Raw genomic sequence first — 27789 nt, 5'->3', positions numbered from 1 at the left:
GATAAAATACACTATCATTTCAAATGATGATAGAATAATAAAAGGAATACGAGAGGTACAAGGAGAAGCTACTTTAGATAGTGTCCAGGGAAGGAGTACACAGGGAGGTGGAGTGATAAGAACAGCCATGTGGGAACCAGGAGAAGAGTTCCAGGCAGAGAAACTTCATGTGCAAAGACCCTGAGGCAGGAACAAGCTGAGCATGGCTGAGGATCAGAAGAAGTCAGTGAGAGTGGACAGGAATCAACATGGGCTCCGTGGTAGAGAGCAGGAGCCAAATCATGTCGGACCTCACAGTAAGTTTATTCTCAGTTCACTGGGAAGCTCCTGGCGAATAATAAGCAGAGGAATGATATGATTTACATCTTTAATGGAATGACCTGGCTGCTATGTGGAGAATGCACAGAATGTATAAGGCAGTCGGAATGGAGGAAGGCAGGATATTGAACAAATAAAAAAAAAAAAAACATATGAAAGTAAATACTGGGGGGAGCAGGGCATCCGGGTGGCTCAGTCAGTTGAGCATCTGACTCTTGATTTCAGCTCAGGTCACCATCCCATGATAGTGGGACTGAGCCCCGGGTCAGGCTCTGTACTGAGTATGGAGACTGCTTAAGATTCTCACTCTCCTTCTGCCCCTACCCTGCTCACAGTCAAGTCCAAAGTCCAAAGTCAAGTCAAGTCAAATAAAAGAAAAAGTAAATATTGTGAGAAGTACAATAAAAGGTAAGAGTAGGCTCTCTGACTATAGTTTGTGAAAAACAATCCTACACTCAGGCTACTTGCATTATGGTGGCAGACACAAGTAGTATCTTAACCAGTAAACATATAATAAAAATTTAAGGAGTGATAAATGCCATGAAGAAAAATAAAACAGGAAGGGCTTAGAGGGTGAGGAGGAGTGACATTTTAAGCAAGAGGGTCAGGAAAGCCGACAAATAAGATGATACTCCAGTGGAGATCTGAGTGCAGACTTTGAGAAGAGGTGGAGGTAGGTGATTCAGGCAGGACCGGCACAGTCCAGATGAGTGGGGGTGCTGTGCATCTGAGGAACGGCTGGGAGGCTGGAGATGCTGGTGCCAAGGGAGCAGATGGAGACTGAAAGGAATGTAGGACCTGAGTCAGATCATGGACCCTGGACCACAATAATGGCTTTCAATGTTATTACAAATGGGAGCCACTGGAGAGATCTGTGGAGAGGACTCACTTGTAGGCATCATGAGAATGTGGCAGTGGAGTGGAGCTGTTTTAGAGGGGGCACAGGGAATGCCTCTTGGAGGAGGTGATATTTAAGACAAGCAGGAAGGATGAGTAACAGTAACAAGACAGGTGTCACATAAGTGGCAGGTGGGCATTCCCAGAAGGAGGAACATCCAAGTGCCAAGTCCTGCTGCACAAAAGAGCTTGCAGCACCAGAAAAACTGGAAGACCAGTGAGCCTGCAGTCGGGTGAATGAGAGGGAAAAGGGACTTACACAAACAGAGAGAGGGCAGGACCACCACATGCAGGTAGGGGATTAGTAGCTCAGGGCTATTATTTTTTTTTAACTATTTTTTTTTAATTTTTAATACATGAAATTTATTGTCAAATTGGTTCCATACAACACCCAGTGCTCATCCCATAAGATGCCCTCTTCAATGCCCATCACCTACCCTTCCCTCCCTCCCACCCCCCATCAACCCTCAGTTTGTTCTCAGTTTTTAAGAGTCTCTTATGCTTTGGCTCTCTCCCACTCTAACCTCTTTTTTTTTCCTTCCCCTCCCCCATGGGTTTCTGTTAAGTTTCTCAGGATCCACATAAGAGTGAACACATATGGTATCTGTCTTTCTCTGTATGGCTTATTTCACTTAGCATCACACTCTCTAGTTCCATCCACGTTGCTACAAAGGGCCATATTTCATTCTTTCTCATTGCCATGCAGTACTCCATTGTGTATATAAACCGCAATTTCTTTATCCATTCATCAGTTGATGGACATTTAGGCTTTTTCCACAATTTGGCTATTGTTGAGAGTGCTGCTATAAACATTGGGGTACAAGTGCCCCTATGCATCAGTACTCCTGTATCCCTTGGGTAAATTCCTAGCACTGCTACTGCTGGGTCATAGGGTAGGTCTATTTTTAATTTTTTGAGGAACCTCCACACTGTTTTCCAGAGTGGCTGAACCAGTTTGCATTCCCACCAACAGTGCAAGAGGGTTCCCCTTTCTCCACATCCTCGCCAGCATCTATAGGCTCCTGATTTGTTCATTTTGGTCACTCTGACTGGCTTGAGGTGATATCTGTGGTTTTGATTTGTATTTCCCTGATGAGGAGCGATGTTGAGCATCTTTTCATGTGCCTGTTGGCCATCTGGATGTCTTCTTTAGAGAAGTATTTATTCATGTTTTCTGCCCATTTCTTGTTTTTTGGGTGTGGAGTTTGGTGAGCTCTTTATAGATTTTGGATACTAGCCCTTTGTCCAATATGTCATTTGCAAATATCTTTTCCCATTCCATTGGTTGCCTTTTAGTTTTGTTGATTGTTTCCTTTGCAGTGCAGAAGCTTTTTATCTTCATGAGGTCCCAATAGTTCATTTTTGCTTTTAATTTCCTTGCCTTTAGGGATGTGTCAAGTAAGAAATTGCTGCGGCTGAGGTCAGAGAGGTCTTTTCCTGCTTTCTCCTCTAGGGTTTTGATGGTTTCCTGTCTCACATTCAGGTCCTTTATCCATTTTGAGTTTGTTTTTGTGAACGGTGTGAGAAAGTGGTCTAGTTTCATTCTTCTGCATGTTGCTGTCCAGTTCTCCCAGCACCATTTGTTAAAGAGACTGTCTTTTTTCCATTGGATATGCTTTCCTGCTTTGTCAAAGATTAGTTGTCCATACGTTTGTGGGTCTAGTTCTGGGGTTTCTATTCTATGCCATTGGTCTATGTGTCTGTTTTTGTGCCAATACCGTGCTGTCTTGATGATTACAGCTTTGTAGTAGAGGCTAAAGTCTGGGATTGTGATGCCTCCTGCTTTGGTCTTCTTCAAAATTACTTTCGCTATTCGGGACCTTTTGTGGTTCCATTTGAATTTCAGGAATGCTTGTTCTAGCTTCGAGAAGAATGCTGGTGTAATTTTGATTGGGATTGCATTGAATGTGTAGATAGCTTTGGGTAGTATTGACATTTTAACAATATTTATTCTTCCAACCCATGAGCATGGAATGTTTTTCCATTTCCTTATATCTTCTTCAATTTCTTTCATAAGCTTTCTATAGTTTTCAGTATACAGATCTTGTACATCTTTGATTAGATTTATTCCTAGGTATTTTATGATTCTTGGTGCAATTGTAAATGGGATCAGTTTCTTTGTCTTTCTGTTGCTTCATTATTAGTGTATAAGAATGCAACTGATTTCTGTACATTGATTTTGTATCCTGCGACTTTGCTGAATTCATGTATCAGTTCTAGCAGACTTTTGGTGGAGTCTATCAGATTTTCCAAGTATAATATCATGTCATCCGCAAAAAGTGAAAGCTTGACTTCATCTTTGCCAATTTTGATGCCTTTGATTTCCTTTTGTTGTCTGATTGCTGATGCTAGCACTTCTAACACTATGTTAAACAACAGCAGTGAGAGTGGACATCCCTGTCGTGTTCCTGATCTCAGGGGGAAAGCTCTCAGTTTTTCCCCATTGAGGATGATATTAGCTGTGGGCTTTTCATAAATGGCTTTTATGATCTATAAGTATGTTCCTTCTATCCCCACTTTCTCGAGGGTTTTTATTAAGAAGGTTGCTGAATTTTGTCAAATGCCTTTTCTGCATCAATTGACAGGATAATATGGTTCTTATCTTTTCTTTTATTAATGGGATGTATCACGTTGATTGATTTGCGAATGTTGAACCAGCCCTGCATCCCAGGAATGAATCCCACTTGATCATGGTGAATAATTCTTTTTATATGCTGTTGAATTCGATTTACTAGTATCTTACTGAGAATTTTTGCATCCATATTCATCAGGGATATTGGCCTGTAGTTCTCTTTTTTTACTGGGTCTCTGTCTGGTTTAGGAATAAAAGTAATGCTGGCTTCATAGAATGAGTCTAGAAGTTTTCCTTCCCTTTCTCTTTTTTGGAATAGCTTGAGAAGGACAGGTATTATCTCTGCTTTAAATGTCTGGTAGAATTCCCGAGGGAAGCCATCTGGTCCTGGACTCTTATTTGTTAGAGGAGATTTTTGATAACTGATTCCATTTGGGTCTGTTATGGGTCTGTTCAAGCTTTCTATTTCCTGTTTGAGTTTTGGAAGTGTGTGGGTGTTTAGGAATTTGTCCATTTCTTCCAGGTTGTCCAGTTTGTTGGCATATAATTTTTCATACTATTCCCTGATAATTGCTTGTATTTCTGAGGGATTGGTTGTAATACTTCCATTTTCATTCATGATTTTATCTATTTGGGTCATCTCCCTTTTCTTTTTGAGAAGCCTGGCTAGAGGTGTATCAATTTTGTTTATTTTTTCAAAAAACCAACTCTTGGTTTCACTGATCAGCTCTACAGTTTTTTTAAGATTCTATATTGTTTATTTCTGCTCTGATCTTTATTATTTCTCTTCTTCTGCTGGGTTTGGGGTGTCTTTGCTGTTCTGCTTCTATTTCCTTTAGGTGTGCTGTTAGATTTTGTATTTGGGATTTTTCTTGTTTCTTGAGATAGGCCTGGATTGCAACGTATTTTCCTCTCAGGACTGCCTTCGCTGCATCCCAAAGCGTTTGGATTGTTGTATTTTCATTTTCGTTTGTTTCCATATATTTTTTAATTTCTTCTCTAATTGCCTGGTTGACTCATTCATTCTTTAGTAGGGTGTTCTTTAACCTCCATGCTTTTGGAGGTTTTCCAGACTTTTTCCTGTGGTTGATTTCAAGCTTCATAGCATTGTGGTCCAAAAGTATGCATGGTATGATCTCAATTCTTGTATACTTATGAAGGGCTGTTTTGTGACCCAGTATGTGATCTATCTTGGAGAATGTTCCATGTGCACTCGAGAAGAAAGTATATTCTGTTGCTTTGGGATGCAGAGTTCTAAATGTATCTGTCAAGTCCATCTGATCCAATGTATCATTCAGGGCCCTTGTTTCTTTATTGACCATGTGTCTAAATGATCTATCAATTGTTGTAAGTGGGGTATTAAAGTCCCCTGAAATTACCACATTCTTGTCAATAAGGTTGCTTATGTTTGTGAGCAATTGTTTTATATATTTGGGGGCTCCCGTATCCGGTGCATAGACATTTATAATTGTTAGTTCTTCTTGATGGATAGACCCTGTAATTATTGTATAATGCCCTTCTTCATCTCTTGTTACAGCCTTTAAAGTCTAGTTTGTCTGATAAGTATGGCTACTCCAGCTCTCTTTTGACTTCCAGTAGCACGATAAATAGTTCTCCATCCCCTCACCTTCAATCTGAAAGTGTCCTCAGGTCTAAAATGAGTCTCTTGTAGACAGCAAATAGATGGGCCTTGTTTTTTTATCCATTCTGATACCCTATGTCTTTTGGTTGGCGCATTTAGTCCATTTACATTTAGTGTTATTGTAGAAAGATACGGGTTTAGCGTCATTGTGATGTCTGTAGGTTTCATGCTTGTAGCGATGTCTCTGGTACTTTGTCTCACAGGATCCCCCTTAGGATCTCCTGTAGGGCTGGTTTAGTGGTGATGAATTCCTTCAGTTTTTGTTTGTTTGGGAAGACCTTTATCTCTCCTTCTATTCTAAACGACAGATTTACTGGGTAGAGGATTCTTGGCTGCATATTTTTTCTGTTCATCACATTGAAGATTTCCTGCCATTCCTTTCTGGCCTGTCAAGTTTCAGTAGAGAGATCCATCACTAGTCTTATCGGTCTCCCTTTATATGTTAGAGCACGTTTATCCCTAGCTGCTTTCAGAATTTTCTCTTTATCCTTGTATTTTGTCAGTTTCACTATGATATGTGGTGCAGAAGATCAATTCAAGTTACGTCTGAAGGGAGTTCTCTGTGCCTCTTGGATTTCAATGCCTTTTTCCTTCCCCAGATCAGGGAAGTTCTCAGCTATTATTTCTTTAAGTACACCTTCAGCACCTTTCTCTCTCTCTTCCTCCTCCGGAATACCAATTATACGTAGATTATTTCTCTTTAGTGCATCACTTAGTTCTCTAATCTTCCCCTCATACTCCTGGATTTTTTTTTATCTTTTTCTCAGCTTCTTTTTCCATAATTTTATGTTCTAGTTCACCTATTCTCTCCTCTGCCTCTTCAATCCGAGCTGTGGTCGTCTCCATTTTATTTTGCAGCTCATTAATAGCATTTTTTAGCTCCTCCTGGCTGTTCCTTAGTCCCTTGATCTCTGTAGCAATAGATTCTCTGTTGTCCTTTACACTGTTTTCAAGCCCAGCGATTAATTTTATGACTATTATTCTAAATTCATTTTCTGTTATATTGTTTAAATCGTTTTTGATCAGTTCATTAGCTGTCGTTATTTCCTGGACATTTTTTTGAGGGGAATTCTTCCGTTTCATCATTTTGGATAGTCCCTGGAGTGGTGCGGGACTGCGGGGCACCTCCCCTGTGCTGTCCTGAATAACTTGCATTGGTGGGCGGGGCCTCAGTCAGACCTGATGTCTGCCCCCAGCCCACCGCTGGGGCCACAGTCAGATTGGTGTGTATCTTATCTTCCCCTCTCCTAGGGGCGGGATTCACTGTGGGGTGGCATGGCCCATCTGGGCTACTTGCACATTGCCAGGCTTGTGGTGCTAGGGATCTGGCATATTAGCTGGGGTGGATTGGCAAGGTGCACAGGGGTGGGAGGGGCAGGCTCAGCTCACTTTTCCTTAGGTGACCGGCTTCGGGAGGGGCCCTGCAGCACCGGGAGGGAGTCAGACCCGCCGCTGGAGGGATGGATCCGCAGAAGCACAGCATTGGGTGTTTGAGCGGTGCAAGCAAGTTCCCTGAGGGGAACTGGTTCCCTTTGGGATTTTGCCTGGGGGATGGGCGAGGGAGATGGCGCTGGCAAGCGCCTTTGTTCCCCGCCAAGCTGCGCACTGTCGTCAGGGGCTGAACAACTCTCCCTCCCATTGTCCTCCAGCCCTCCCGCTCTCCTAGCAGAGCTGTTAACTTATAACCTTCCAGATGTTAAGTCCCACTTGCTATCCCAACACACTCCGTCCGGCCCCTCCGTTTTTGCAACCCAGACTCAGGGGCTCTGCTTTGCCGGCGGGCTGCCCCTCCGCCCCGGCTCCGTCCTGCCAGTGCATGTAGCGCGCACCGCCTCTCCGCCCTTCCTACCCTCTTCTGTGGACCTCTTGTCTACGCTTGGCTCTGGAGAATCCGTTCTGCTAGTCTTCTGGCAATTTTCTGGGTTATTTAGGCAGGTGTGGGTGGAATCTAAGTGATCAGCAGGACACGGTGAGCCCAGCGTCCTCCTACGCCGCCATCTTCCCAGCTAAATGAGGTAGGGCAAATGACTCAGGACAGTCCCAGAAACAGCAGGTAAAGATGTCTAAATGAGCAGGGATCATATCAAAGGAGCCTGAGGCCCAGCTGATGATGGGTGGTCCACTAGTGAGTAGATGACTGTGCCAAGGGCATCTTGGTGGTAAAATAATAGGTTAGCGCATGGCAAGGGCACACTTCACATTTCCTCAGAAAAATAAAAGTCACTCTCCACACAACGCCAGGGTTCCCACCTCAGCTCTGCGTCTGCCTAAGAGGCACCCTCGCTCAGATTGGGCCCGCGGCTGAAGAACTGCGACGAGGCGCCGGTAACTCGGCAGGCCTTCAACACCGCGGATGCTCAACAGGCAGGGCGCGCAGGCTTGCCTCAAAACGCTCAGGGCTATTAAACTGAGACTCCATTAGCTTAATTTTCTATATATATGCATATTTTAAATGCCTAATATCTGTTATGATTAAGTATATTTTAAATAAGGTCTGGCTTTAGCAATCCTTAGAGACACAGAAAATGAAGATCATTCATCTATCAGTGCCAGGTGACTTAAAAATTATTTAAGGTGCCTCAAATATATTAGGAACCTATTAATTTTCAATATTTTTCCCAAAGATGCAGCGAAACTAGGAAAACCCTCTAGCCTTTTCAGTACAAACAGTGTATGAATTATACCACATATCACCCAGCTTGTTTTCCACCCTTGAAAGATCCTATTCCTTTCAAGTTTGGCAATATTTTCCTCACAATTACTTTTGTAATCTGTCCTTTATGCATTTCCATTACTTTTCAGTGTCAGGACCTAGAAAAGGAAATGCTCTGGTTACCAGGCTCAGTACGTATTATCCCCATTCTTTAAGATAAAAATAGATACATTTATTTGTGCGTCTAATCAGAAGACATATTGAGGGCAAACAGTGAACCAGGCACAATGCTAAGAGCCCTGCAAAACAAGATGAATACAACTCAGGACCTGCCCTCCAAGAAGCACAGCAATTTCAGTATGTTGTGGAGCCACAAATTTGAATACATAGATGTCAAACAATATATGTATTGATTTTCAGTCCCACTGTCACCAAATATCTTATGATCAGTGTGTTTTCATCTTTGGAAGGAGCCCGTGGGAAAGAAGTATAACAGTCTTGGTGTAATATCTTTCCAGGAATTAATGAGATATTTAAAATTAATATAGCTAACTTTTACTTCCACAGGCAATATTCCTCAAATGAGATTTAAAATTATTACTAAAAAATTCTGAATAGACACCAAATGACCCCGATTTAACACCCCAATGTGAGGCATGCTGGAGAAAGCTAAACCATGTAGGCCTTCAAGGGAAGCGCATTTCTGTAGAGAACCAAACCTTGACTGTGCACAGTGTTCTTCATGTTCAAACTGCTTTTTATCTATGCATCTTGGAAGTTTGCATAGGATTATGCAACTTCTCAGGGTCAGAACAACTTCTTAGTGCAAACTGAAAAAGCCTCTGTCACCATCACTAAGCTAAGGCTGGGAAGGAAACACAGCCAAATCTGGCCGTGTCTCTCATTCTATTTCAGGGGAAGATCTGCAGTATAGTGCCATGTAACACATTTGCAGAAGGTTAAAAAAAATTAAAGATATCCTGGTCTAAGATCCAGAGTCCATTTCTCTTATTGAAAACATAACCACCAATGTACATAAGCCAAGGAGCTAAATATCAAACATACATCAAAACAGAATAAATAGCTTGAATGGTAAATTATCTAGAGCTGTCCATTATGGGAACCACTGGCCACATGAGGCTATTGATCATTTGAAATGTAACTAGTCCAAACTGAGATGTGTTGTACATATGAAATATACACCGAATTTCAAAACTTAGCACAAGAACAAAAAAATATAAAATTTGTCAATAGTTTATTTGTTAAATTTTGGGTATGTTGGGTTATTTAACGTGGCTACTAGAAAATTCAGAATTGCACATGTGGCTTGCATCTTATTTCTTTTTGACAATGCTGATTTAGTACTTTTTTCTCCACAAGGCATTAGACTACTCATATAGGAAAACTGATCTGTATTCTCCAATGATTTTGCTCTTAGATGCCATAAGAATATAAGGGCTCACAACTGCTGCAGTATTTTTCATGTTCGAATTATTTCTTACCTAAGCAGCCTTGCAAATTTGTATTGGTTTACACTGTTCCTTTCAGAATATTTCACAATCTGTGGTAAAACACTGCAGGAAGACCTGCAGACCTATGACCCCTTTCACCCTTCCTAACTGCATCAGTTAGCTGGGATTTCCAGAAGGAATTATCTGTGAAGCCCTCTAGACTGCTCTCCTCAGGGTGTATGTATCTTATGCTATTAGGCTGTGAAGTATCAGAGGGCAGGGGCCCAATCTTGGTCCTGTTTCTACCCCTAATGCATCTAAAGTTGGCCTTTGCATAAAAATAAATGCATCTGCTAAGTGTTAGTAACACAGGTAGAGCCGATGGTTGAGGGAAAAGGAAGAGCTTTTCCTTCTCTTTATATTACAGCAGTTTTATCACATTAGCCAATGATTGTCAACTGTGTTTCATAATTTATTTGTTCAAATACCCTAGTGCCACTGCTGTCTGGAACTGGGCTGGGGATGTGGAGATAAGACAGGCACAGTCCTGCCCTTACAGAGGAAGACAAACAAAAGTACACACATCACACACGTCTATAGTAAGTATGGCATGTGCCACCAGGGAAAAGCAGCTGGAATCGTGACAGGGAAGTTGACAAGTGAACCTAACTAGTCCAGGGGTTAAGGAAGGCTTTTAAATGACCTTTATCCTGGATCTGAGGGTACTATTTACCTGCAAGGTCGAGGGGAAAGGGCCAACTGACCATGCAGGGAGGGACCTTTAAGTCAAGTTAGAAATTTTAAACTTAGTCCTAAAAGCAATGAAAACCCATTGAAGGGTTTTATGCAAAATAATTATGTGATCGCAAGTACCTTTTAAAAATCTCACTCCAGAAATGGGTAAGAGTGGATATGGGCAAACACAGTGTAGAGCAAATTAATAGATTCATGAAAATTAATCAAACTCTCTTTGGTCATCATTTCAATACGAACTGGGTTTTACAAATATTAAAGATGTGTATGCTCCACAACCCACAAGATCTGAAAGCCAGAACATATCTCAGAATATTAATCTGATGGAAGATATTCTCAAAGTACCTTCAAAGCATGAATTTCCACTGAATCTACCAGCCTGTCCATGTAAATCTGTTGGTTGTCATCAGTCTCTGCCCTGACCCAAGCTCCCTGCTTATTCAGGAGCAGCCTCTAGTGATACATATTGGTTGACCCAGCTCCTAGCATCATTGAGAGGCTGAGTGGTCTAAGTATTTACCAAACTATAGGAGTTGAGAATATTCTCTCTGCTCTTCTGTACCTAATGACTGGGTGCCTGCGTGTTTGCTAGACTACTACATACCTTTGTCAAGGACACTTGAATAGCGAACTAATGTACTTTTCAAAAGTGCTTCAGTCAAGTGTCTGCTCTTAGGGTGAGAGATTCAGGGAAGAAGTAAATCATATCTATCATAGAACAATTAAATACAGATTGTCTAAATTCTATAGAATAACTATATGAAATTGTGTTTTGTTCTCAACTCCTCTGGGTGACACTTCTGTGGCCTGCCCATATATAACTGCTTTTTTTTTTTAAGTTTATTTTTGAGAGAGAGAGAGAGAGCGAGCGAGCGAGCAAGCACACAAGTTAGTGGGGTTAGAGCCGGGGGTGGGGGGGGGAGAGACACAGAATCCCAAGCAGGTTCCACACTGGCAGCACAGAGCCTGAAGAGAGGCTTAAACTCCTGAACCATGAGCTCATGACCTGAGCAGAAATCAAGAGTTGGATGCTTATCTGACTGAACCACCCAGGCATCCCAATAACTCCTTTTCTAAAACCAAACTGGGATTTTTCCGGTGATGGCCTTCATTGTTCTTCTTGGTGCCAAATGTCTATTCAAATTTCAAATGGCCACAAAACATGTTGACAGTTAATCAGCACATTCAACATTTGACTAAAAATGTCATTTTTAAAAATCCTTATCTTTCCCATTACTTCCTCCTGTAATCTTTTTTATTAAAATGAGTCTCAATCCCATAATTTGTCTCCTTTCTGAATTTCTATTGTACTCACTCTGACCTGGGTTCCAATTCTGCCTCCATCCTCTTCTAAGTGTGCGACTTTGGGAAAGTTTCTTAAATTCTTGGGCCCTTGTTTTTTCCTGCAGAAAATAAGGCTAGCCTACTGTATTAGTTTTCTAGGGCTAGCATAACAACTTGCCACACACTGTGTGAGTCAACACACTGAATTGACTCTCTCACGGTTCAAGAGGCCAGAAGCCTGAAATCAAGGTGTCTGCAGAACACCTCCCAGGCTCTCTGGGAGAATCCTTTCCTTGCCTCTTCCACCTTCTGGTGGCTCCTGGAATTCCTTGGTTTGTGGCCACACCACTCCAATCTCGGCCTCCACTTCACATTGGCTTTCTTTCCCATGTCTCTGTGTTTTCTCTTCTTATAAAGACACCAGTCATTTTATGTAGGGCCCACTCTGACTCCAGAATGAGTTCATCTCAAGATCACTAAGTAACATATGAAAAGACCCTATTTTCAAACAGTCTTATATTCTGAGATTCTGGGTGGCCTTGAATTTTGAGGGCGCATACCATTCAACACACTGTACCCACCTACAACAGAGTTCCATTATACTCAGGAACACTGATGGGCTTACACTTACAGATTTATGTTACAATGGATTTTTAGTCTCTTTTCCATAACTATGAATTGTTCACCTGTGCTTTATTTTTACAATCAGAAAAAAAATGTTACTTGTAGAGTTGACACAGTGTAAATAATTAGCACTGTCTTACAAATGCATTAATGCTCAATAAACAGTATATTCTCCCTCCCTTACCCTATCATTATCTTAGCCCCACACTGAGTTACCAGCACGAGTCATGTGTAAATCCCAGGAGATCAGAGAGTACTTCAAAAGTTCTGTGCCAAGATGAAGACACAAACTTCTTGCCCTTATGGTGAGGCAGGTGGAGCAGCTAGCTCTCTTCAGATCCTGACCTGTCACGGTTGTGATAGGAATACTATGGCATAAATGAACATCTGAGAGATCCTTGCATCTCTGCAGAATATAATGGTCATAAAGAAGGCTCTGGTAAAACTTAGAAACTTCATTTTTTGCTATTCTTTGCCTTATTTGCTAACCATTTGGTTCGCAATCAGTTAAATTCCTCGACCCTACAGGATACTGTATTTCCTTCTGTATTTTCCTTCCGTATATATTCCCATCTCTGATGTATTTTAAGAAGAAAAAAAAAATCAAGAATGTGTTCATCTTTTGAAACAGCAGCTGTGCTGTCACAGGTAAATAAAGGTTGAATGAGAGCTCAGTCAGCAGCAGGAGGCAGTAGAGATGGTCAGCACTTACTATTGCACTTGCCCACTCTTACCCCACACCTCCTTTTTTCATCTCTTGCCCACCAATGCTCTGTATCCAAACACACTAGGGCTGACACAGTATCTAGACCATCTTCCCTAGGACCACCAAATACACTGGTCTCCCAGCCTGAAACTCCCAAAGAAACTAGTCCCAAAAGAAAGCAGCAGTCTTCTAAATATTCATACTTTTCACATAAATACATCCAGCCTTGCTTCAAGCTTCTATCAGTTCTAAGTTAGGAACTGATGTCAGGAAGAGTAGTGAGGAGGTCGATGACAGTGGCTGTTTTGCTTTGTTATACCTTGTGCCTATAGACACTGCCCAGTTCTGCCTGGTTCTCTTTTCAAGGGGTAGATCCATTATCTCTATTAAAACTTCCTTCTCTGAGAGTGTAACAAGTTAGCAGAAACAAATGCTGACCTGCAATGTACTGGGAGAAGAACTGGAATTAGGAACAACCCTCCAAAAACTTTAGTGATGCTGTATGAAAGAAACCCTCTGTATTTCACAAAAATTTTTTACTCTTTCACACCTTATAGGAATAGCTGTATCATATCTTAAAATTATCCCGTTTTTTTCTTACCATCCCTTGCAAATTAAAGTTTGGTTACTAACAGCTTGTGGCTACCCTGACATGATGTGGCTTCCAAGCTGTCCATGCTATACCATTTGCTAAATATCCTAGAGTCAGATAAAATATGACAGACTCCTTCAGTTACCTCAGTGTGAGCCTTAAAAAGTCCTCCCTCCTCAAAGTGCCATATACCAAGCCCTCCAGAAAGGTGGGCTGAGAAAGTAGAAGCACACCAAACTTAAATGTATATTAAAGAGAAACTACAAGTTACCTGGAGGGATACCCTGAATATATAAAGTGGTCCCTTACCTGGATTGGGTTGAAGGTATTCAATTGTTTTAGTCATTATTTCCATCACAGCCCTGCTGGTGACATCCACTTTCTGAAATAAGAAAATAAATATTCTAAGTCACAAGAATTATTCACTTTAGCACCTTAGCTCTTGCTTGAGTAGATCTACAACCACTGGTGCAGCAACAGAACCAGTCCTGCAGTGGACAGTGAGGGGCCGGAGATGCTCCAGTAGGAAGAATGGCTTTGCATTCAGCTCAGCTCCATCAAGATGTGGAAACCCTGTTTATTCAAAGAGGAACCTGGAATTTCCTAAAATTTGTTTCAAAATATACTTCACTATCTTCTGGCAAAATAAGGTGGAGATGGCTTCCTCTTCCCCTAAATGGCCTGAGGTAATCTCTGAAAATGGTCTACTCTTAACTTGACCCAGAAACCCCCCAAAAATCATGCAAATCAAGAGGTTAAAATCTTTATATTCACTTTATAGAGCTCATAGTCAGATTAACCCCTACATGAGCTCACTCTGCTGCAGTGAGATAACTCTTATTAAAAAGAGCCAACTATTCCTAAACCAGAAGAGGACGTTGCATGCGCACAGGTGTGTACACACACACACACACACACACACACACACACACACAGCTCAGGGAAAAAAACTAAAGAAACAAACACATATGGCCCAATAATCAATTCAGCATAAAATAAATGTAAATAAAAGTTACAAAGGTAAAAAAAAAAAAAAAAAGAAAGAAAGAAAAAGAAAAGGTGGAGATCATGAATCATATTTTGTTCCAGAGGCATTTATAGGATGTCTACAGTAGGCCAGGCATGGGGACAGGTTTGGGGGCTGAAAGAAAAAAAAATGCAGTATCAACTCTGTTTATTCAAGTACGAGATAGAACATTTTTATTTAACTTCTGAGGATATCCTAAGTATATAAAACTTTTGAGCAAACACTTCTAATCAATCCTTGAATTTTTGGTTCATTCCAAATAAAAATCCCAATCCTACAGTCTCTATCTGCAAAGTTTTGAATGGTCAGCATTTGCATTCAGCAGGTCAGCATGTCCTCTCTCTGTTGGGCCCTCCTCCCTACATGAAGAGTCTGTGTGGATCCACTCCACATTTCCCAATAAAATGCTTTCCTTATCAACATGGGTGGTCCACTCACTCACTCTACAGGGTACATTACTGACAAAAACAAATGCATCCTCCTATCCAAGGTACGTGTGTGGGATAAATGATATAGATAGGAGTGAAAGAAATTTTTGATGGTAGAATTGCAGATATCAATTAAGCCCACGGGGATTTTACTGTTATGTTTTAACTGGAGTTCAAGAGCTCCTCTGTCAATTCCAAGAAATTTTTGAGTAACATACTATACAACTACATATAAAATCAGCCTTTTATGGATGGGTTAAGTATCTTTCATAATCAGAAACCAAACCATAAACCATCAGAAGATTTTATCTTTCAGTTTGGTTTTTCAATACTTAATAATTTCCTATTCTATGGCAGTCATATTGTTGTGTGTGTAAGGAGTTTCCTATTATTGTAATTAACAGAGGAGAACACTTTTCTTGTGGGGTTATCATGGGATAAAATTACCTCAAGAAGCACTCCTATTTAAGAGATGCCTGTCTCATAGGACATGTACCATGTCCTTCTGGTTGACTTGAGTTAGGAATATGCCTTAAGTTTGACCATGTACCAAGTAGTGTTTAGTACTATAGCGGGCAGGGGTTCCCTGGAGTTGTGCAGTACAGGACTTGCATGGCCAAATGTGGAAGTACTGGCAGTATTAGCAGAATACCAATCAACCACTATGTACTCAATGTCATGGAAGTGAATTAAGGGTTGTATGCACAACAAACATGCTAAAAGTCCAGGTTACATTCATGACAGGAGGAAAACGCAGATCTCCTAAAGACTACATGATAGGGATAAGGGAATTGGATGTCAAATGTGTATCCAAAGATCCTCTGTGGCTATGATGGGAGGAAACAATTCTAAAGTTCAAGGTGTCTAAGAGAGTGAACCAGAGGAACTGACCATTTTATATTCTGAAGTCATCTGCTACTAGGATGCTAACCACTTCTAACTTTCCCCCATATCTGCCCTCAATCATAATTATGCCCAGCATCATCATAAAGTGTTTTCTACTTGTCAGAACTCATTCTAAGAATTTTAAATACCTTTACAGTTTAATTCTAAGAAACCCTGTGAAATAGATACAGAGAGGTTAACAAACTTACCCAACTATGGCTCCAGAGATAGTGTTCTTAAGTACCACACTGTAACTTTTTGCAAGAATAAGCTCCCCATAGAAGGACAAGGAACAGAAACATCTCCCAAATGAAGGAAGAGCACAAGTCAGAGCTGCAAGCCTCTTTATAACATCCCCCAGATGGGGCTGGGGATCTATCTAGTAGTGGCCAACAACACAGGAGCAGGAGGGAAACACCTGCCATCCCATCTTCTGGGGGGTTTTTTGGTGTTGTTGTTTTTTTTTAAGTCGTCAAAGTCTGTGGAAACTTCATTCACAAGAACTATTCTACCCTGGGCATCTGCAAAAGGGAGGCTCTCCGACACTGAGCTGTTTGGCTACAAGCCCTGAGTTACACAGGCTTCTCTACAGAGGCTGGATACCAGAAGTGCATATTTGGAGTGGTCCACAGAGTGGTCAGCAAGGAAGGTGTGAAAAATGGTTCTGATTTGGGGTATGGAACCCCCTTTCCCTTCTGGGCTCTTTAAATACACAGCTCAACTACTCAGGCTCTATTAATAGAGCCACTAGCTTGGCAAATGCCAGTGGTCTCAGGGGAGACACAGAACAGCGATGCCAATATTCGAGTGTTAAGTTTGGTTCCCAGTGTGGAAATCAATCTTCAAAGGGAAGTAGGAATAAAAACTATCCAGTGTTCCCTGTGGTTTGACAGGGAACTTCCACGAAGGAGTCCATACCACCCTGAGATTGTTATAGACTTTTTCTGCCCAACAAGGCAGATTCCTTCAACACTTTTAGTTACCTAAGCTATATATCACCATAAAACAAGCTCTAGCCAAACCCATTTGATCAGATCATAAAACAAAATTCACTTGAAATCCACTTCTGAAAACAACTTCATCCATATAATATATTTACTTATATACAGCGTTCACAAGAAATATCTCAGAGAACAGCTTATCAGCAAATTCATTCACTACCTCTTGCTCTTGATTTTACTCTGACAGATGTCACTTGATAAAGAACAGAGACTACAAGAGCATCTAATCCAAAGCCTTGATGTTTTAAACGTGCAAGTCTGAACTCGGAGAACGGAAATAAACTATCTGAGGTCACAGACCCATTATAGCTATGACGGGAAGAAAAGTAGTTCAAAGGTCATGGGTCAGAGATTTTCTAAGAAAGACTGACGGAGGAACTAAACAGAATGATGGCCATCTGCAGGTAGCAGGCTGACCAAATTCTAGCTTCTTTCCATTTGTGTCATTGCTAAGAATGTCTCAGAGTCTTTCTGATAAACTATGCTGTGTTTTGGTGGTCATAGAAAGGCTGAGGGGTCAGTACTCTGTGAGAACCTTGAGTATAACTTATTAGGTACTTGCTAGGAAGCTATATATATACACTTAAACTGGATTTGTCCAAGCACATATTCTCTTATTAATAGGCCCGATATCATTAATATGTACTAAGATTTCCACTTAAATAATTTATCATACCTTTCAAGGGCTCATTCCCATTTGAGGACAACAGTTTAGCTCTGAGCTTATACAGTTAAAGATTTCCTCAACCCCCAAATTTTTCGATTACCTGAAAAAAAGTTTTGATGCATCCTAAATTACAACTTCCATTCCTGTGAGCTCCTGAGCATTTCTTTAACTAACTTTGTCTGGATGGTGGTAGGGAGTCATTAGGGAAGCCTGTTTAGAGGTGAAACTGTAAATATGTATAAAAATAGGCATGTTTTCAAGACATAAAAACTCAATGTAAGTTTTTTTCTGAAGGTAAAAGCATAGACATATATTCTTCTGGTCATTTTTCCTCAATTTTCTCAATAACCAGGATTTTAGCAACACTCATACTTTAGAATCAGAAGGTTCTCCCTCCACGATCTAGTCTTGTGATTTACAACTTTGGGTAGGGAGAAAAATAGCTCTCTTAACCTGCTGTACTCACTATAACATTTTTCTTCATCAAGAAAAGCAAGAGTTGGCAAACTATGGCCAGTGGGCCAAATCTGGGTCACTAGCTGTTTTTATATTTTTAAGTGATTGGGAAAATTCAAAAGGAGACTACCATTTCATTGCACATAATAATGACATGAAATTCAAATTTCAGTGTCTTTAAATAAATTTGACTGGAACACAGCTATGCTCATTCCTTTTAGGCACCATCAATAATTGCTTTTGCTCTTCAATAGTGGAGATGAGAAGTTTCAACAGAGGCTACAGAAGCTCTCTGACCCACAAAGCCTAATATGCTTACAGAAGAAGTCTACCAATCCCTTGCTAAGGTTCTATTTTCACCAATGTGTGCCACAGTGAATCTATGGATGCTGAACATTTCATCAGCTTCCCCAGCCTCTAGAGATAAGACACAACAGAACCAAAAGGCACCACATTGACTAGAATATGATTTTGTTCTGAGGCATCTGAATATTACCTTTTCCACTAGAGAAAAAGTAGACATTGCATCCTGAACTTAGCTGGCAACACACACAAACTATACAGCATTCTTTGTGGGGCAAAAAAAGAATTAAAGATAGGACTTTATACTGTCAGATACTCCATCATCCCAGATGCTGTCACAGGGAGGCAGGAGCAGAGTTTAAGAAAAAAAATTAAAAGATCTTAAAACGGAGCAGGACAGTGTGTAGGTTTGGTGATCAATAATAAACAGATGAATTAAGCATCCACTCGGACATGGGGTAACTCACAGTTACATGCCATATGAACACTAAATCTTTTGAAAATCTTAATTTTTCTATCACTGAAGTTAAGAAAATGAACCTTTTAAGAATGCACACGTACCCACTTAATGAGAACCCTGAATGAGACACCTAATTAAGCAAGTCACAGAGACATAATGGAATCAGTACCCTGGGAAAGTTTGTCTGGCAGTAAGATACAGTCTGGCCCAATAAGGATGTTTTAATAGTTCCCTACTGGCTCAGAAGAATTAATGTACCTGTTCCCAAATTGCTCTGCTTTCTAGCAGTTATCTGGTATTTGGAAAGCCTGATTAATAGTGTGTTGAAAAACAAAAATAAACAAGGCATTAGGCTGAGATTTCCCCAACGTATTTTTTTGCTAATCTTCACAGGCATTACCTTTAATGAGTATCAGCATGGAAGCATATTGTAAACACACAGCTGAGAAGAACCGTGACTTCCCTGAATTTCAGGATCACCAGAAAGCTGTTTTTAGAGCTCATCTTGTCTGGGGCTCTTACCCATCTTACAAGTATACCAGTGAGTGAGGGTCTTAGTACAGTCATCCACACCTTCTGTTTTACCACCACGTCCATGAAAAAGACATTCATAGTCATGACAGACTCCAAAGGGTGTGCTCACATATGTTTTACTCTGAGTGTGCTGGCCCAGACTCTACTCCTTCCTTCTTCATTTGAGATCAATCACCAGAGTTCAATCCAGTGGTATTATTTAATTGTGACGTTATTAGTTCCAAATTACTTGCCACAATACTCAAGAGATGATGACTAGTGTGCTTCACACCACTTCACAAGGTGATTTTAGCCTCTGCTTAAACATGGACAATGACGGGGAATTCAGTTATAGCCATGGCTTCCTTTTTTTAAGTAGCTCTGAGAACCAGAAGTTCTTTCATACATTGAGCCTGACTCTATCTCTTCACAGTTCCTACTCATTAATTCTATTTCTACCACTTGGAGTTGGATAGAAAGCTGTAACAACCCCCCTCCACCCAATGACTAATTAAGTGTATGAAGATGATGACCATGGACATTCATTTCTGACTTTTCCCCACATCCCACTCTGTCAACAACCCACTCTTTCACACTTTCACATGGAACGGCTTTCTTCCCATTCTTCTCCAACATCCTGCTTGTCTTAAAATTGGAGGCAGCCCTTAAGAATTCCATTCTCACTGAAGTGGTATACAACCACATTTCCAACCATATGACCTCTTCTGGTTTCAAGAAAAGAGATTTCCCAAGATACTTTTCATGCTGCGAAAAGGGACACTACACTCCTCCTATATGCAGGGCAAGAGAAAATTGTAGCATTTAGCTCAGGCACCCTCTGCTCTAGGAAGCTTCCACCAATCTAACCAACCTGAGCTAGGTCTTCCATGGGAATCTCCACAGGGTGCCAAACACCATGTCCTGTAAGCCACATTTCTTCCATCAAAACTGGAAGTTCTTTGATGGCAAGAACTGTGCCTTAATCATCTTTGTATTCCTGATGCCCACCACAACACTTTGTACAAGGAGGACGCATTTACGGATATACCATATGAATTAATGAATATAACCACACACACGCACACACACCTACGAAACCACGGTATCACTGCAGCAACAGATGGAGATTTAAGAAGGAATTACAGATCCTCAAATTCTAGAACTTCCTCTTGACAAAAAATCTGCAGCTTCTCAATAAACATATCTACAAGATGTCTATACCACAGTAAGAACTTTAATCTGTATTTAACAGATCTTGTAAGCAACAGACACCATTTAAAACTAAAACATAAACAATTCTAGGCAAGGTATTTACGGGGAGGAAAGAAGTGGCTATAGGCAGCGATCCTGCAGAGACAACAGAGTTGCAGGGTTCCACCCAATCAGCTCTGGGAGCCGTGAGTGCTAAGAGACCCAAGTGTGATTTTACTGCATCTTGGCAGGAGAGTGGCTGGGGTGGCTGATTAGAGAAACAACATCTAGGAATACCCACTTCTCTTTCCAACTAGTGCTGATTGATGCAAACCTCTAATTTATTTCATTTGGTTGCCTAATTGCACCTCTGAGAATGCATCTGAACAAAGGTCTCTGTACCCAAAATGCCTGATGATCAGAAAACTGACTGTGGACAGGTGATTCTTCTGCAGGCTTGGGAACGCCGAGCTAAAATATTTTTGTGAGTCATTAATAAATTAACAGGAGAGAAAAGATTTGAGATTCCAAATCCAAGGCATGTGCTTTCCAGTTATCACAGAAATCTTTACCTTTAATGCAAACTGAGCATAGGTAGAGTGTAAAATGTGCACAGTGCCATAGGTAAAACAAACAAATATGTGTAGTAAAATGAAATTAACTTCCACACTGCTCTGAAATGTAAATCTCTCAATTTACTTAGAGATAAACCCAAATATAAAACCAAAGGTGTGTTCCTCAAATAATCAGCAAAAGTTTCCCCCCCCCCACCAGGAATACCTTTTTTGAGACAAAAGCTTCAGAAACTAATTATTTTCTAGGAAATAGGAGAAATAAACCTTACCTTTGAGCCCAGAAATGCCTTTGAGTCTTTGCCTGAAGGAAAATACTTACAAGATCTTCTTTCATTTCAATTAGTTTGCAAGATGGACATGGATTCAAAGGCTTAATTAGTTGCTCAGTGATAAATTCTACTCTATTCTCTAAATTCCCTGTTCTTTTTAGTTCCATTTAAAAAATGGAAAGTTTGTCTTAGCTTAGTCAATGAGCTACCTAGCTTATTATCTTTAGTCCTGGCAGACGCTGAAAGCTCAACTCAAATTCTGACTCCTTGGTTCTGAATTCCTCAATGCCTGACTAATCTGTCATTAACAACATGGCACCAGGGAGGATGTTATAAATTCTCTCCTGAGGGGAGAGGGACGAATCAAAGGATAAGGAAGGGGAGATTAAGAAATAATGGCTGGAGACAGAAGCTGGTGCAAATTAACAGACCCACAGGGCAGCTTCTTATGAGGTGTGAGGAACCCCAATATTACAGGGAATAGAGGAATCCAGTCATTCTAGGCAAATGTATCAGTATCTGTTCTCAGATGCTGTAGAAAACAAAGGGGTAGAATACCATTTCCAGAACTATGAACACCAGAGAGTTCTAGCTTTGGTTCATCGGGCAGTACTGAGAACTGTCCAGAGATGAGAAATAAGGATCAATGCAGATTTTAATTGCCCCAGTGGGGGCAAATAGCTATCAGGTATTAGGTGTAAGAGGCTGGACTCCCAGACTTCTGGTTGGGCCTCACGACTCTTGTATTAAATCTCCTTTCTAGTGGGTACCTGTGCTATCAGTGAGATCTGTCTCAAGAACTCGGCCAGAATGATCAGTTACATTAACACTACACAATCTCATCTCATAAGACCCCTCTCCCTTGGCAACTCTTTTTTTTTTCCAGGAACTCAAATGGGTCCTGTTCTCTCTTACTTGCTGTTTCTTTTACAGAAACATTAATTTCTAATAATTCATGCTCATTCTGTTCACTGCTGTATCCTACATGCTTGGCTCATAGAAGCACAAAATAAGAATTTGCTGAATTCATCAATGAACTCAAAAGAAAGAACTGAAAAAGACAAAGCACAAAGCACCTAAGCAACTTTCTTCATTTGGCTCTTCACACAAAGACCACAAATGGCAAAACTGAGGCAGCCTACTGGAACTGATGTGACCTAAGTAAAAATGCAGTTTTCCAGGTACTATAGGCTTTTGACATCCTCTCTGTCCAAGTACAGAGTTTGTATTGCCAGATCCTTTACCCATCAGTTGAACACCAGAAACAATTCTTTGCAACACGCAACACACACTCTTCACCATAAGCCTAGATTATCACTTGCTATGAACCGTCTCAAAGAGAAAATACGGCGATGTTACAAGAGAAATGAAATGGGCTATTCTGTTTGCCACCTCCACCCTCACCTGCTGAGAATCAGCTATCTTTTAGGCAGAACGCTAAATGATTTACCTTATTTTTCATCCTTAACACAAGTCCCCAACTAGGGATTAGTATTCTCATTTTACATTTACACAAAAATAAGACTCAGAGCAATAAACTGACTTGTGGGTCAAGCAGTTCAAGGGCATCATGGCCAAGCCCACAGGTCCCTTCATGCGTACTGTCCACCACACCTGCTGCCACCACATGGCCCTGCCCAGAGGTCCACCAAGGCCAGGCAGTGACTCAAACTCTCCCAGACACTCAGGACACCATTTTCCACCTTCCCCTATTTTTTTCACACTCCACCCCCCATTCAAGCACAACTTTATGTTGTCCTATTTGGAAAATTAATGATAAAATCCACCAGGAAAGTACATTATGACATTTCACCTTTGCTGAAGCTTTGTTCTCAGTACAAAGGGAAGAGAGAATACTTTGCGTCTTCTGTTTTAAAATATACACTAAAAGGAGAGTATAGGGGCGCCTGGGTGGCGCAGTCGGTTGAGCGTCCGACTTCAGCCAGGTCACGATCTTGCGGTCCGTGAGTTCGAGCCCCGCGTCGGGCTCTGGGCTGATGGCTCAGAGCCTGGAGCCTGTTTCCGATTCTGTGTCTCCCTCTCTCTCTGCCCCTCCCCCGTTCATGCTCTGTCTCTCTCTGTCCCAAAAATAAATAAACGTTGAAAAAAAAAAATTAAAAAAAAAAAAAAAAAAAAAAAAAGGAGAGTATATTTTACAATAACAAGATGCATTTTCAGGTACCAGAGAAGAGCCCTTCCCCTCTTAGTATGCTAGACAATTTTATGTCAAAGGGAGCTCTAAGGGTCAAGACTTACCCGCTCCATCTCTTTGAAGTCATCATCCAGCTTGGTTCCTTCAGCTCCTCCAACCTTCTCACTCACTTTCTAAAGAAAACAAGCAAAAAGGAGAATTATTATAAATAAAGTTTCTTTTCAAAATGTGTGTTAACAGTTTCAAGCACTTTCACAAACATCATCTAATATTATTTTTCCTACAGCCATTCTCTGACATGGGGGACAGTCCTATTTTCATAGAAGGAAACCGTGGCTCAGAAGGTTTAAACAATTTGCCAAAGACCAGGCACCCAGTAGGTACTGAAACAAGAATTTGAACTTATTTCTTCTGCTTTCAACCCCAGTGTTCTTTATTATATACATCATTATATAACTACCTAATCACTAACATTTGCCTTTTCAAAGTTCTGAGGGACAACAGCATCATACAATTATCATTTCCCTCTGATAATGGATCTAAAATGCTACCTAGGTAGAAAATTGCTACTTCTTCCATCTATTTCTCCATGGGCTATTGAACAGATAATCACAAGCATCTATCAAACTGGTAAGAAAAAAAAATCAGCCCAGCTGATCTTCAGATGAAAGGGCTTGAATACTAATCTTATAAAGCTTCCTGTAGCTGTCTATATCCTTATAAACATGAGATAAACCATACAGAAAGAAGTTAAGGGTATTTCTTTGCTACCCAATCAATTCCCATTATTATACATTTTATATTCATTAATTTATGCATTCAAATGGTCATTTTCCGTATGTAGAATTCATGTTTATTAAAAAGTTAAATATCCTATTTTGTTCTGAAATAAAGATTTAAATTAAATCTAATAAAAATTTATGAATGGATCACAAGAAAAATACCTTAGTTTCATCAAAGGCAGGAATATTAAATGCTAATGACTCAAGACTTCTGTTGCTCCTAAAATATTCTAATTATAAAGGTAGTTAGATGCTTTTTACAAAGATGTCACTGTATTAAAGTTATCACACACAGATACTGAAGTATGAATTTTTATTTTCTTTAATAACCGCTGGATTGAAGGTCTCTGCAGAGAAGGCCACCACCAAGGCCAGACCTACAACAATCTCAGTAACAACCTGGGTCATCTTGTGAGTTTGGTTTATCTCCTTCTAAAGGAGTCCTTGGATATATAGCTCTGTCTCCTGGCAATGGAAGCCCCCAATATCCCCCTGCTGGGGACTTTAGTGTATTCCTTCCTTCCTTCCTTTCCTTCCTTTCCTTCCTTCTGTCTCTGTCTCTCTGTCTGTCTCTCCTTCACTCCTGCTTTCTGCTATCAGGAAAACCTCTAGAAGAGACTAGTATTGGAGAAACTGAAAGTACGAATTCTATCACCACTCAGGACCTGCATACCAGATGCCACCCATTTCACCCCAGCATAAGTAACAGAAGGAATGTGTTGTGATGAATGGCCATGGCATGGACAGACTCCTCTACTCTTTGCTAGGTACACAGAGTTGTTATGAAAATTAAATAGTGTATCAAGTATAAGAACCTATGTCTGAACCTACAAGACAGATGGTAAATTCTAGTTCCCTTCTCTCACCAATGAAGTATATATCTGCTTATAGTATCCTGGTTTCCCCAGTTTTTTTTTTTTTTTTAACTGTAGTGTGAAATCTTGAGAAGAATCCAGCAATTTTCATTAACATAATACAACCGTAGGTAAATAAAGGTCGATTATTAAAAGTGTAAGGTTAATAAAAACAATATTAATATCTTTCATTTGTATAGCTGACACCTACTTTCACTTACAATTTGTCATCTAATATGTGCATCACAAGAACTATGTAGATCACATATTATTCCCATGTCACAGATGAGAAAACTGAGGGTTGCATAAGTTAAATTTCCTACCCATGGTACAGATTGTTAGCTAGGAAAAAGTGGAACAAGGACCTGAATGCATTTTTTCCAAGCTAAACCGTAGACTCCTTCGCATCCCCAGCCTAGTTTGGGGGAGCTGTCCATGGTGCTGACCTTCCCTGCCTGAAGTTCCATTAGATTCACTGCCTTAACCCTGGGTCCTTGACATCAACCCTCACTTAACCTGTGTCCTAAACGATGCTAGTTATCAATTATTTCAGCAGTCCATACAGATCTAGGATTTGCCTAGCATCAACACCACCTAATCAAAAGCCTGTGATCTGGGAAAGAAGTCAACTTCTTTGCCTGCTTTCTTAAAGATTTTTAACAAACCAGAAATGGGGGTAGGGAGGTCCCAGAATTCAGTTTAGAACTTTCTAGTGGGATCCAAGTGCCAGTGACTTGACCTGAATGTTTGGAATTAAGTTATAGAAAATCAGGAAATAGAAGGGCCTGACAGGTTATTAATAATCAAATTTTTTCTATCAGCAAACAAATTTTTACTGTGATTTTTATAGGTTTACTCCCTTTCACTTTGTTCAGAGATGGCAGTTTTAGCTCACATTTAGCCCCTCTTGTGTCTTATTATTCTTGAATTACATAGTTTTCAGTTAAATTTGGGCTGGGAAACTCTAGTCAAACTCCTACAAAATAAAAAAATATATACTGCACAGCCCTCAACCAACTCTCAGTTCTACCTTTCTCCAATGTCAAGGAACTCACTATATCCCAACATCCCATTTTGGTCAAAAACAGATCCTCCTATGACCTGTGAGTGAGACATTTAATTTTTATTTACAAAATTGTTACCAAAAAATAGCCAAGAATGTTTCCATTTATGGTAACATTAGCAAATCCTGGTAATCCTGGGTTAATCACATTCTGATCATCTCTGGGGAATAAAATACGGCCCTTATCAAAAGCACAAGGCCTATATCACATTCAATCCCATATTGCTCAGCTGAGAATGATTTTAATTCCCCCCTTTTTGCATCTAAAAACAAGTTGGCATCACAATAGCTGACTCACTGTATCAAACAGAATACCAAATGGAATTACAATGGCCATTAATAATTTAGAACTAGTCCTATGACTCACACCAAGGGCAACTCATCAGTCCACTGGCTTTAAATATTTGGTTTAAAATACTTAGTGTGGGTGTGGGTGCAGGTATGGGAGGAAGAGGTAGAGAGAAAGTTGGATTGAGAGATATTAAGCTCTTTCTCTTCTCTACCAAAGCTGATTTTGAACTGCTCTGAGAGAAACAGTTCACCAAACATACTAAATGAGGCTAGCAGTTAGATTCTGGTACTGGTCTGATTGGTTGGCTGATATAAAAATTTCTTATCTAATTAGATTCTTGGAGAAAGCAATATTCAAAATGACATCTACATTGTTCTTGGGGCTATCTTCTTTTCAAGTCACAAAGGATCTAAATATATCAAGGCATTGAATTAAACAGTGGGCTTAAATAACACTGACTCATTTCTTAGCAGTAAAGCAAATATTTCCCCCTCCTGATCTTTAAATATCATTACTAAAACTTCTATCTTCTTATGAATGAGTCAAGGTGAGGAATATAGGCTCCCTGATCTTATCTGGCCAACAATGAATTTTGTTTTCCTTACCTAATACCATATACTTAATAATTTCGCCCTACTATTTTCCAGTGAGGTGGTCCCTAAAAACTAAGAATTCATGGTATTGAATATTTTTGGATACTGTTTAATGTACTTTGGCTAATATGCTAGCACTTGAGAAATTGATCACCTATTTAAATTTAAATGAACTTTGGGGCATCTAGATGGCTCAGTCGGTTAAGCTTTGGACTTTGGCTCAGGTCATGATCTCAGGGTTCATGAGGTCAAGCTCCGCATCGGGCTCTGTGCGGACAGCTGGGAGCCTGAGGCCTGCTTCAGATTCTGTGTTTCTCTCTCTCTGTCCTTCCCCAGCTCTCTCTCTCTCAAAATAAACATTAAAAAATTGTTTTTAAATTTAAATGAACATCAGCAAAAGGTATTTGAATCAAACAAAACAGTACAAATAAGCCAATATACTCCCCTATGCTACCCAAAACAAAACAAAAACATCAAACACATCAAACAACAACTCCTGTATTCAAAACTCTCAACTGTACCCACTTAACTACATCGAGAGCTTAAACTTCTCATCTTATCTATTACACTCTACATATACTCTGTTTCAATCAAACCAGCAATTTCACCTTCCTCTATCTTACTCTCCATTGTATTCCTCATAACAGGTACTCAGCTAAGATCTGTGGAACTGAACTACAATGTCTTTTTGTAAATATTAATGTTAGGTTGACAAGAGAAAGCATACAGTGAGGCAAATAAGACTTATCACCTCACTCAGGATGGTAGTTCAAAAGGCACAACTTT

General features: G+C 40.3%; 1 protein-coding gene across 1 annotated transcript in view; it reads right to left on the bottom strand.

Annotated features, from left to right (window-relative positions):
• The window catches only part of SH3GL2 (SH3 domain containing GRB2 like 2, endophilin A1), a 215220-nt gene that overhangs the window by 32608 nt on the left and 154823 nt on the right, over positions 1-27789 (bottom strand). The window contains exons 2-3 of the mRNA XM_030294159.1: positions 23524-23592; positions 13802-13874 (exon numbers count right to left, since the gene is read on the bottom strand). Of these exons, the coding sequence (XP_030150019.1) occupies positions 13802-13874; positions 23524-23592 (142 nt within the window). The remainder of the gene's footprint in view (positions 1-13801; positions 13875-23523; positions 23593-27789) is intronic.

Source organism: Lynx canadensis, chromosome D4 (genome assembly GCF_007474595.2).
Source record: "Lynx canadensis isolate LIC74 chromosome D4, mLynCan4.pri.v2, whole genome shotgun sequence".
NCBI lineage: Eukaryota > Metazoa > Chordata > Mammalia > Carnivora > Felidae > Lynx > Lynx canadensis.
This window is presented reverse-complemented; position numbering and strand designations above follow the sequence as displayed.